The sequence below is a fragment of the Sphaeramia orbicularis genome, chromosome 16 (assembly GCF_902148855.1).
Source record: "Sphaeramia orbicularis chromosome 16, fSphaOr1.1, whole genome shotgun sequence".
In the NCBI taxonomy this organism is placed as follows: Eukaryota; Metazoa; Chordata; class Actinopteri; order Kurtiformes; family Apogonidae; genus Sphaeramia; species Sphaeramia orbicularis.
The window spans coordinates 60645049-60658094 of record NC_043972.1 but is presented as its reverse complement, the minus strand read 5'-3'; the positions used below and the strand labels follow the sequence as shown (position 1 = coordinate 60658094).

Below are 13046 nucleotides of genomic sequence, written 5' to 3'. Positions count from 1 at the left end.
GTTTGCTTCAAAAATTAAAGCTGAGTGGACATTTTCTAACTCCATAAAAAATAGGTTCATTTAAAAATTGCAATCACATTGTTTTTTTCATGCCTAAGGAGGAATAAAAACACTCAGGAAAAAAATCTCGACTAAGGTTGTCATCATTCATGCATGAAAGGGTTAAAGCTGTCCAGTACCTGGGTGAAGAAGTGGGAGCGCAGCTGCTCTGTGCGCCATCTCACAGTGGGGGTGGGACTTCCTGTCACCTGACACTCAAACGTCAGGTTACCTCCTTCTTGAACGTTGTTGTTGGAGGGCAGGATGTTGACCTCAGGTAGACCTGGTCCAGATGGAGGCAACGAACACAACCATGAGACAGACCGGCACAGTAGAGTATGGAGAGACAGGTGGTCCACAAAGACACAACACAGCTGGTTTCCATGGCAACAAGATGACGACTGAAACAACAACTGATCCAAATCTGGTCTTCATCTGAGTTCCCAGGAAACCACCTCCTGGTTGTACATCCAGTAATTAACCCTTAAAGGTGCAAACGTCCACCTTTAACCCTTAAAGGTGCAAACGTCCACCTTTAACCCTTACAGACCCAAACGTCCACCTTTAACCCTTAAAGACCCAAACATTCACCTTTAACCCTTACAGACCCAAACGTCCACCTTTAACCCTTAAAGACCCAAACCTCCACCTTTAACCCTTAAAGTCCCAAACATCCACCTTTAACCCTTACAGACCCAAACGTCCACCTTTAACCCTTACAGACCCAAACGTCCACCTTTAACCCTTACAGACCCAAACGTCCACCTTTAACCCTTAAAGACCCAAACGTCCACCTTTAACCCTTACAGACCCAAACGTCCACCTTTAACCCTTACAGACCCAAACGTCCACCTTTAACCCTTAAAGACCCAAACGTCCACCTTTAACCCTTAAAGACCCAAACGTCCACCTTTAACCCTTAAAGACCCAAACATCCACCTTTAACCCTTACAGACCCAAACGTCCACATTTAACCCTTACAGACCCAAACGTCCACCTTTAACCCTTACAGACCCAAACATCCACCTTTAACCCTTACAGACCCAAACGTCCACCTTTAACCCTTACAGACCCAAACGTCCACCTTTAACCTAAACCTTCTCCTGATCTAAACTGTTTAATTCCTGTTGATCCATTAATCCTATCATTCATGTCAATAATTGGTGTCAAATACAGTTCTTCATCTTTTCATGTTCATCAGATATGACCATATTTGGATGTTCAGAGGTTCCACAGTTACCATGGAAACACCGTCATCTTCTCCAACATTGCTTCTCCAGTCAAACCCATGCAGTTGGATCAGTGCCAGTGGATGGACACACTGGTTTATGTTCAGTTAATGACAGACTGGACTGAAAAACACACTGTTTATTCAGTTGGATCTGTTTTTATACAAGAACCATCAACTGTAATCTGAGCTTTAATAAAAATTTCATTTTTTCATTTTATTTATTTATTTATTCCTATCTAAATGATTGGAAAGGAGCAGGTTGAAGAAAACTTTTACCTGCCCCTTAATCTAAAACTCTACATGATCAGTGAATTAAATATAGAAAATACCTGATGTTCACTGAAAAAACACAAAATAAAGAGGATTATGTCGTAATAAATTGTGATAAATAACTTAAGAGAAGTTAAATATAGAGACATAAATGTTGTGGAACTGTGACAACAGTACGACTGGGTCTTTAAGGGTTAAAGCAGGGGTGTCAAACATGCGGCCCGCCAAAGGGTCCAGTTCGGCCCCTGGGATGTTTTTGCCAAGTGCAAAAATTCCACAGTCTTTAACTGAATTAAGCAACAAAAAATTTAGCTTGAATTAAGTAAAAAATCTTGAATTAAGCCAAAAAAAAAAAAAAAATCTTCAGTTAAGTAAAAAACAAATCTTAAATTAAGCCAAAAAAATCTCAAATTTAGCAAACATCTTGAATTGAGCAATAAAAAAAAAATCTTCAGTTAAGTAAAAAAAAAAATTTAAATTGATTTAATCCAAAAAAAATCTTGTATTAAGTAAAAAAAATATCTTGAATTAAGCCAAAAAAAATCTTCAATAAGTTAAAAAAAAATCTTGAATTAAGCAAAAAAAAAAAAGTTCTTCAATTAAGTTAAAAAAAATCTTGAATTAAGCAAAAAAAAAAACCTTCAATTAAGTAAAAAATTTTGAGTCAAGCCAAAAATAAAAAAAAAATCTTCAATTAAGCAAAAAAAAAAAAAAAAAAGTCTAGAATTAACAACTTAAATTTTTTGTCTTTGTTTTAATGCAAAACATAACATTGAATTATGAAACTCTTTCCATTTCCAAACTCTCCTGTACCAATAAAATGTGACTAACCTGAACAAATGTGTCCAACCTGAAATGTCTGTATTAGATTCAGTCCAGTTTGAACTCTTTTCTTCCTGTTCCTCAGTGTTTAGTGTCTTTGTAGATCTGACCCAGAATGCACATGGACTAATGAGAAGTGGAGGAACAATACTGTTAAAACTGCACTAAATTCTCTTACGTTTTTCAATTTAAATTTCAGTTTTTTTCTTTTTTTTGGATAGTTTATAAAAGTAAGTATTTTCATAATTTAATGTTTTTTTTTACACTAAAACAAAGACAAAAATGTGCAGTTGTCATTATTTGTAGGTTCTTCTGTTCTTATTTTTCTGCAGATCACATTTAGCTGAATATGGAACTGAACTGACAGGAGTCGGACAGCCCCGGGTTAAAGGCATTCCCATTGAATTCTGTGAATGTTAGGTCAATAACGTCCAGCTTTTCTTCAGTCAGATTCTACTCACTGCAGTTTTCTATGACCAAAGAGCTCAGCGGTTCTGTGTGACCGTCGGACCAACAGTCCAACATCTGAGCGTCCAGGTCACCGCGGTCACTCTGCGTCCACTGCGTCAGCCAGTGCAGGTCACAGGAACACAGCAGAGGGTTGTCCCTTAAAACACTGACACAAAACAAACGCAGTCAGCATCAGATGAAGAAAACAGATCTGAGCGTCACAGGAGTCCACTGCAGAAGACATCAGGTTTACAGAAGGATGAACATGTTAATGACTGAGGAGACCACCATTCTGATCCACACATTCAAACAGAAGGAAAACTGGACTCCATGAACATGAAGCTTCTCCACCTTCACTGAGACACAGGATGCATTTAAGAACCAGCGCTGGAGGTTGTCCTCCTTCAGACTCTGTGTTCAGGTCCTGTTGGTGGAACATCTGCTCCAGTAGGTTCAGTTCAGCTGTGGACACGTCTGCACTGACACTAGGACACTAACAGGACTACAGAACTGGACTGGTTTAGGACAGAACTACAGAACTGGACCGGTTTAGGACAGGACTACAGAACTGGACTGGTTTAGAACAGGACTACAGAACTGGACCGGTTTAGGACAGGACTAAAGAACTGGACCGGTTTAGAACAGGACTACAGAACTGGACCGGTTTAGGACAGGACTACAGAACTGGACCGTTTTAGAACAGGACTACAGAACTGGACCGGTTTAGGACAGGACTACAGAACTGGACCGGTTTAGGACAGAACTACAGAACTGGACCGGTTTAGAACAGGACTACAGAACTGGACTGGTTTAGAACAGGACTACAGAACTGGACCGGTTTAGGACAGGACTAAAGAACTGGACCGGTTTAGGACAGAACTACAGAACTGGACCGGTTTAGAACAGGACTACAGAACTGGACCGGTTTAGAACAGGACTACAGAACTGGACTGGTTTAGGACAGAACTACAGAACTGGACCGGTTTAGGACAGGAGTACAGAACTGGACCGGTTTAGGACAGAACTACAGAACTGGACTGGTTTAGAACAGGACTACAGAACTGGACCGGTTTAGGACAGAACTACAGAACTGGACCGGTTTAGGACAGAACTACAGAACTGGACTGGTTTAGAACAGGACTACAGAACTGGACTGGTTTAGAACAGGACTACAGAACTGGACTGGTTTAGGACAGGACTACAGAACTGGACTGGTTTAGGACAGGACTACAGAACTGGACCGGTTTAGGACAGGACTAAAGAACTGGACCGGTTTAGGACAGAACTACAGAACTGGACCGGTTTAGAACAGGACTACAGAACTGGACCGGTTTAGGACAGAACTACAGAACTGGACTGGTTTAGGACAGGACTACAGAACTGGACCGGTTTAGGACAGGAGTACAGAACTGGACCGGTTTAGGACAGGACTACAGAACTGGACCGGTTTAGGACAGGACTACAGAACTGGACCGGTTTAGGACAGGAGTACAGAACTGGACCGGTTTAGGACAGGACTACAGAACTGGACCGGTTTAGGACAGGACTACAGAACTGGACTGGTTTAGAACAGGACTACAGAACTGGACTTGTTTAGAACAGGACCACAGAACTGGACCGGTTTAGGACAGAACTACAGAACTGGACCGGTTTAGGACAGGACTACAGAACTGGACCGGTTTAGGACAGAACTACAGAACTGGACCGGTTTAGGACAGGACTACAGAACTGGACCGGTTTAGGACAGGACCACAGAACTGGACTGGTTTAGGACAGAACTACAGAACTGGACCGGTTTAGGACAGGACTACAGAACTGGACTGGTTTAGGACAGGACTACAGAACTGGACTGGTTTAGAACAGGACCACAGAACTGGACTGGTTTAGGACAGAGGTCCCACCCCACCCCCCTCCACCTTCAGAAGACAAGGAAGGAGAACTAAGTTAAGAGTGAAGGACAGAAACAGACTAAAGGTCACATGACTGAAGGAGAAGAAAAGCACAGAGAGAAAGACTAGACAGACTGAGAGAGCAAAGAAGAGGAGGGACTACAGGGAATACTGGACCAACTGAGACTGGAAGAGGACCAGGGATGTCCTGTCCATGAAGACCTGGACCTGGTACTGGTGGAGCTGGTACTGGTGGAGCTGGTACTGATGGACCTGGTACTGGTGGAGCTGGTCCTGTTGGAGCTGGTACTGGTGGACCTGGTACTGGTGGAGCTGGTCCTGTTGGAGCTGGTACTGGTGGAGCTGGTCCTGTTGGAGCTGGTCCTGTTGGAGCTGGTACTGGTGGAGCTGGTCCTGTTGGAGCTGGTACTGGTGGAGCTGGTCCTGTTGGAGCTGGTCCTGTTGGGTCCATTCTAGTCTAAACTCTTGTGTCTTTCACCTGTTTCTGTTCGTCTTTTTCACTCTTTTCCTTCTGTTTCTTTTCCTTCTGTTTCTTTTCTGTTTCTTTTCCTTCTGTTTCTTTTCTTTCTTCAGTTTCTTCCACAGTTTTATTACAGGAACAGTAACAGTAGAAAACATGACAAACAGTTTTTGTTTCAGATATTTTCAGACTAAACCCTTTGGTTCCTGTTTGTCTAAATGTTGTCAGTGTCCTTTAGCTGAACACATGTCTGAACCCAGTCCTGTTCTGGACTCCAGTTCTCCATCATCACTGGTTTGAACCCAGTCCTGTTCTGGACTCCAGTTCTCCATCATCACTGGTTTGAACCCAGTCCTGTTCTGGACTCCAGTTCTCCATCATCACTGGTTTGAACCCAGTCCTGTTCTGGACTCCAGTTCTCCATCATCACTGGTTTGAACCCAGTCCTGTTCTGGACTCCAGTTCTCCATCATCACTGGTTTGAACCCAGTCCTGTTCTGGACTCCAGTTCTCCATCATCACTGGTTTGAACCCAGTCCTGTTCTGGACTCCAGTTCTCCATCACTGGTTTGAACCCAGTCCTGTTCTGGACTCCAGTTCTCCATCACTGGTTTGAACCCAGTCCTGTTCTGGACTCCAGTTCTCCATCATCACTGGTTTGAACCCAGTCCTGTTCTGGACTCCAGTTCTCCATCACTGGTTTGAACCCAGTCCTGTTCTGGACTCCAGTTCTCCATCACTGGTTTGAACCCAGTCCTGTTCTGGACTCCAGTTCTCCATCATCACTGGTTTGAACCCAGTCCTGTTCTGGACTCCAGTTCTCCATCATCACTGGTTTGAACCCAGTCCTGTTCTGGACTCCAGTTCTCCATCACTGGTTTGAACCCAGTCCTGTGCTGGACTCCAGTTCTCCATCATCACTGGTTTGAACCCAGTCCTGTTCTGGACTCCAGTTCTCCATCATCACTGGTTTGAACAGATTTGACCACAGCTGGTACACACAATACTGTTTATGGACTTTAGGGGGACCCACCACAAACAGTTCCATGGTGTTGGTTTAAAATGACCTCAGGTGTCTTTCTAGAACCTTCCCAGTGCAGATCCTTTTAATACTGACACTGTTTCCTCTGTTTCAAACCATCCAACTGCAGAACCCCAGACCTGAGGTCACTGTTTCATTTATGGTCATTTTCCAGAATGTTCACCTGTGAATTTAACCAAACCTCTGCAATGATATGAAAGCATGGGGAACCGAAAGAACAGAAGGAACCGAAGGAACTGAAGGAACAGAAGGGAACAGAAGGAACCGAAGGGAACAGAAGGGAACAGAAGGAACCGAAGGAACCGAAAGAACAGAAGGAACCGAAGGAACTGAAGGAACAGAAGGGAACAGAAGGAACCGAAGGAACCGAAGGGAACAGAAGGAACCGAAGGAACCGAAGGAACCGAAGGGAACAGAAGGGAACAGAAGGAACCGAAGGAACCGAAAGAACAGAAGGAACCGAAGGAACTGAAGGAACAGAAGGGAACAGAAGGGAACAGAAGGAACCGAAGGAACCGAAGGGAACAGAAGGGAACAGAAGGAACCGAAGGAACCGAAAGAACAGAAGGAACCGAAGGAACCGAAGGAACTGAAGGAACAGAAGGGAACAGAAGGAACCGAAGGAACCGAAGGGAACAGAGGGAACAGAGGGAACCGAAGGAACCGAAAGAACAGAAGGGAACCGAAGGAACTGAAGGAACAGAAGGGAACAGAAGGAACCCGTTTTCATTCTTTGTTTAGGAACTTCGTAGTGAATGGGAGTGTAACAGCTGGTGTTTGACTGGGGGGGCTCCCAGAGGTGAGTGGACAGAACCAGAACCGTGTGGACTTTGAATGGGACTCACAGGTTGAGCAGAGGTAGGAAATGAAACACCTTCCAGCTGATGTGTTCCAGAGCGTTGGACGCCAGGTTCCTACGAGACAAAGACAAAACCCCAGTGGCATCAACTTCTGCTTGGACACAGTTGAATCCTTCAATAGACAACGTGACAAACAGGTTAAAAACGGAACTGTTTCATCCTTACAATGAGCACAAATGAATGTGTATGAATGTTCAACACAACACACACATATGAGGCAGAGCCATCGGTCACATGACTTCTCATATGTCCACACTGTTTTTGACCACTATCAATAAACCGATCAATACTCCTGGGCAGATACACTGTAGCAGCTGATAAAAATAATGAGCCTATAAACAGGTTCAGATCTTTACTGGACTTCAAAGTGTCTTCCAGTTCTGGAAAATTGAACTGGTCTCTTTTCCATTGATCTTCTAAATCTGTGAAAATAACTTAGGCTTAAAAATTTGTCTAATGGAAAAACATCAATTTTGCCAAAACTCTCCTTTTTCGATGAAAAGTTTTGCACAAGAGGTGGTTTTTCGGGCATAGTGAAATTGGTATATCGCACAAAACCAGTATTGATTCTGGGTAGTGATGTGACGTTCACAAACGAATCGAATCTTTTGAATGACTCTGAAATGAACTATGAGAACCGAGTCTTTGTAAAGAGCCGTTCATTTTTTTTCATTTTTTTTTTTAAGGAGGGGGTGTTTGATTGCCTGTCAATTTAGCGTCACTGGGGAGGCATTGGGCAGGAGGAGAATGTTCACACACTGTCTGATGTCATGTCATGTCTGATGGCAGAAGTTCACAAAAAAACAACAGTTTGAAGTGTGAGGTGAGCATACTGGAGGGGGCGGAGCTGGAAGACTGGAGGAGGCGGAGCTAGAAGACTGGTGGAAACAGGAGAAAAGTTTGAGAGTGAGTGAGTGAGTGAGCACCTGTGAGTAAAGAGCCAAAGAAAAAGGAGGAGGATTTGGATGAACTTTCACAAAGAACAGATGGACATGACACTGGAGAATGTGACTCCAGTTCAGGTTTTTCAGTAACTGAACTGATTCATCTCTGTTGGGTTTTGTGCAGTTTTTTCCGTATGTTTACACACATTTATTGTTCTTGGTTTGAGGAGAATAAAATGTTATTTCATCAGAAAATGTTTTATTTTCTTCTTCATTTTTATTCTACAGACTAGTCCACATAATGTAGTGTGATGTTTTTGGTCCAGTTCCATCATTTGTCTAATGTCACCTCTCATGTCATGGATTTAACCCACACATCTGAACTAACCATTCTGTTTTATGGTAAGATCATATTTACTGCTGCGCCAATTAAACACCTTTAAAATGTAATGTCAATCATCACATGGAGCCTATTTAGTCATGAAAACACTGATGTTTCAAAATAACGCAAAAAAACATAAAAGAGCCACTCTGTTGAACGACTCTTTTCAATGAACGACTCCTGATTGAACGACTCCCTTCAAAGAACCAACAGTCCCATCACTAAAACTGGGTATTAATGTACAGTATTAATACTGTATATTAAAGTAGTAGTAGTAGTAGTAGTAGTAGTAGTAGTAGTAGTAGTAGCAGTAGTAGTGCAGTAGTAGTAGTAGCAGTAGTAGTAGTAGTGCAGTAGTAGTAGTAGTAGTGCAGTAGTAGTAGTAGTAGTAGTAGTAGTAGCAGTAGTAGTGCAGTAGTAGTAGTAGTAGTAGTAGCAGTAGTAGTGCAGTAGTAGTAGTAGTAGTAGTAGTAGTAGTAGTGCAGTAGTAGTAGTAGTAGTAGTAGCAGTAGCAGTAGTAGTAGTAGTAGTAGTAGTAGTAGTAGTAGTAGTAGCAGTAGTAGTGGAGTAGTAGTAGTAGTAGTAGTAGTAGTAGTAGTAGTAGTAGCAGTAGTAGTGCAGTAGTAGTAGTAGTAGTAGTAGTAGTAGTGCAGTAGTAGTGCAGTAGTAGTAGCAGTAGTAGTGCAGTAGTAGTAGTAGTAGTAGTGCAGTAGTAGTAGTAGTAGTAGTAGTAGTAGTAGTAGTAGTAGTAGTAGTGCAGTAGTAGTAGCAGTAGTAGTGCAGTAGTAGTAGTAGTAGCAGTAGTAGTAGTAGTAGTAGTAGTAGTAGTAGTGCAGTAGTAGTAGCAGTAGTAGTGCAGTAGTAGTAGTAGTAGCAGTAGCAGTAGTAGTAGTAGTAGTAGTAGTAGTAGTGCAGTAGTAGTAGTAGTAGTAGTAGTAGTAGTGCAGTAGTAGTAGCAGTAGTAGTGCAGTAGTAGTAGTAGTAGTGCAGTAGTAGTAGCAGTAGTAGTAGTAGTAGTAGTAGTAGTAGTAGCAGTAGTAGTGCAGTAGTAGTAGCAGTAGTAGTAGTAGTAGCAGTAGTAGTGCAGTAGTAGTAGTAGTAGTGCAGTAGTAGTAGCAGTAGTAGTAGTAGTAGTAGTAGTAGTAGTGCAGTAGTAGCAGTAGTAGTGCAGTAGTAGTAGTAGTAGCAGTAGTAGCAGTAGTAGTAGTAGTAGCAGTAGAAGACAGTGGAGGTCTGTATGTTCTGGTGGTTCTATCAAACCTACTGTATGTTCTGTTGGTTCTATCAAACCCACTGTATGTTCTGTTGGTTCTATCAAACCTACTGTATGTTCTGGTGGTTCTATCAAACCTACTGTATGTTCTGTTGGTTCTATCAAACCCACTGTATGTTCTGGTGGTTCTATCAAACCCCCTGTATGTTCTGTTGGTTCTATCAAACCCACTGTATGTTCTGTTGGTTCTATCAAACCCACTGTATGTTCTGGTGGTTCTATCAAACCCCCTGTATGTTCTGTTGGTTCTATCAAACCCCCTGTATGTTCTGTTGGTTCTATCAAACCCCCTGTATGTTCTGTTGGTTCTATCAAACCCCCTGTATGTTCTGTTGGTTCTATCAAACCCACTGTATGTTCTGTTGGTTCTATCAAACCCACTCCGCTGCACACACTCATCACAGGAGTCTTCACACAGGTAGGCGGGTTGAATGTATGACTGACAGCTGGAATTACCATTCCTGCTCAGATTCCAGATACAAAGTGGTCGTGGCTCTGCTGCTCCGTTCTGTGAAATGGCCTCATTTTTCCATAACGGCATGAAACAAGTTCTTATCATGTGTCTTTTGGACCGAGGAGAAAGAGCTGCAGGGGAAACAGTAAAGACAAACCGAAGGATTCTCTCCTTTATGACAGGTTGAACTTCTCCTCCGTTTAAGCTAAATAATGCCTGGATTTGACAGAAAACGCACTGTCGCCAAGCTGAAAACAGGACTGTGTTCCAGAGTGCAGAGGAAGTTGACATTGTAGAGATTTGTGGTCCTCACAGAATGGTAAGTAACTGTCCACTTTATTAGGTACACCTGTTCAGCTGTGAACATCTAAGAGGCCGCTCATGTGCATTCACCGGCCACTTTATTAGGTACACAAGGACTGTTAAATTCACAGATGGTGCAGATGTTCATCCCAGCTCAGATTACAGTTGATGGTTCTTCTATAAAAACAGATCAAACTGAATAAACAGTGTGTTTTTCAGTCCAGTCTGTCATTAACTGAACATAAACCAGTGTGTCCATCCACTGGCACTGATCCAACTGCATGGGTTTGACTGGAGAAGCAATGTTGGAGAAGATGACGGTGTTTCCACGGTAACTATGGAGCCTCTGAACATCCAAATATGGTCTTTATGGGTTAAAGGTGGATGTGTGGGTCTTTAAGGGTTAAAGGTGGATGTTTGGGACTTTAAGGGTTAAAGGTGGACGTTTGGGTCTCTAAGGGTTAAAAGTGGACGTTTGGGTCTGTAAGGGTTAAAAGTGGACGTTTGGGTCTTTAAGGGTTAAAGGTGGACGTTTGGGACTTTAAGGGTTAAAGGTGGACGTTTGGGTCTTTAAGGGTTAAAGGTGGACGTTTGGGTCTGTAAGGGTTAAAAGTGGACGTTTGGGTCTTTAAGGGTTAAAGGTGGACGTTTGGGACTTTAAGGGTTAAAGGTGGACGTTTGGGTCTTTAAGGGTTAAAGGTGGACGTTTGGGTCTGTAAGGGTTAAAAGTGGATGTTTGGGTCTTTAAGGGTTAAAAGTGGACGTTTGGGTCTCTAAGGGTTAAAAGTGGACGTTTGGGTCTGTAAGGGTTAAAAGTGGACGTTTGGGTCTTTAAGGGTTAAAGGTGGACGTTTGGGTCTGTAAGGGTTAAAAGTGGACGTTTGGGTCTTTAAGGGTTAAAGGTGGACGTTTGGGACTTTAAGGGTTAAAGGTGGAGGTTTGGGTCTTTAAGGGTTAAAGGTGGACGTTTGGGTCTGTAAGGGTTAAAGGTGGACGTTTGGGTCTGTAAGGGTTAAAAGTGGACGTTTGGGTCTTTAAGGGTTAAAAGTGGACGTTTGGGTCTCTAAGGGTTAAAAGTGGACGTTTGGGTCTCTAAGGGTTAAAAGTGGACGTTTGGGTCTGTAAGGGTTAAAAGTGGACGTTTGGGTCTTTAAGGGTTAAAGGTGGACGTTTGGGACTTTAAGGGTTAAAGGTGGACGTTTGGGTCTTTAAGGGTTAAAGGTGGACGTTTGGGTCTGTAAGGGTTAAAAGTGGACGTTTGGGTCTTTAAGGGTTAAAAGTGGACGTTCGGGTCTCTAAGGGTTAAAAGTGGACGTTTGGGTCTTTAAGGGTTAAAGGTGGACGTTTGGGTCTGTAAGGGTTAAAAGTGGACGTTTGGGTCTGTAAGGGTTAAAGGTGGACGTTTGGGTCTTTAAGGGTTAAAGGTGGACGTTTGGGTCTGTAAGGGTTAAAAGTGGACGTTTGGGTCTTTAAGGGTTAAAAGTGGACGTTCGGGTCTCTAAGGGTTAAAAGTGGACGTTTGGGTCTTTAAGGGTTAAAGGTGGACGTTTGGGTCTGTAAGGGTTAAAAGTGGACGTTTGGGTCTGTAAGGGTTAAAGGTGGACGTTTGGGTCTTTAAGGGTTAAAGGTGGACGTTTGGGTCTCTAAGGGTTAAAAGTGGACGTTTGGGTCTGTAAGGGTTAAAAGTGGACGTTTGGGTCTTTAAGGGTTAAAGGTGGACGTTTGGGTCTGTAAGGGTTAAAAGTGGACGTTTGGGTCTGTAAGGGTTAAAGGTGGACGTTTGGGTCTTTAAGGGTTAAAAGTGGACGTTTGGGTCTGTAAGGGTTAAAGGTGGACATTTGGGTCTGTAAGGGTTAAATAAAATGTCTTCTTCGTTGCTGTAAATGTCAGGGTGGTGTGCAGTTGCCTCATGCTGTGATGTGATTGCTTTCTTCTCAGAACAGTGTGGACCTGCTGAATCTGAACGACCCTCAGAGGAACGTGTTGGTTCTGATCTACGGTCTTGGCGGTCTTGGTCTGACAGCGGCTGAGGTGCGTTCACAGACACCTCCAGTGTTCAGTACATTAGAAGATTAGGTCACACTCACAAACACACACACACTGTAAAACACTACAGCTGAACTCCACCGATACTTCTGCAAAGTCTTCTCTACGTTTTTGTATTTATTGTGTGAAATTCTTTGTTTGTTCCCTTCAGAAATGATTCAGAATCATCTTTTGAACTTCAGCCCTTGAATGTTTTCTAGTTTCTGTTTAACATGTGACTAAAACAAAAGACCCAAAATACATTAAGTCAACATGGCTCAAATGTACTGTAACCCTAAACCTAAGCCTAACCCAAGGCCTAAACCTAACCCTAAACCTAAGCCTAACCCAAGGCCTAAACCTAACCCTAAACCTAAGCCTAACCCAAGGCCTAAACCTAAATCTAAACCTAAGCCTAACCCAAGCCTAAACCTAAGCCTAACCTAAGGCCTAAGCCTAAACGTAAGCCTAAACCTTAACCTAACCCTAAACCTGAACCTAAGCCTAAACCTAACCCTAAGCCTAACCCAAGTCCTAAGCCTAAACCTAAGCCTAACCCTAAACCTCAGCCTAAACCTAAGGCCTAAGCCTAAACCTAAACCTAAGCGTAACCCAAGGCCTAAGCTTGAACGTAAGCCTAA

General features: G+C 43.0%; 1 protein-coding gene across 1 annotated transcript in view; it reads right to left on the bottom strand.

Moving 5' to 3' along the window:
* ntrk1 (neurotrophic tyrosine kinase, receptor, type 1) overlaps positions 1–13046 on the bottom strand; it is a 92721-nt gene that overhangs the window by 37453 nt on the left and 42222 nt on the right. Inside the window, 3 exon segments of the mRNA XM_030158463.1 lie at positions 180–322; positions 2824–2978; positions 7070–7138. Coding sequence (XP_030014323.1) covers positions 180–322; positions 2824–2978; positions 7070–7138 — 367 coding nt within the window.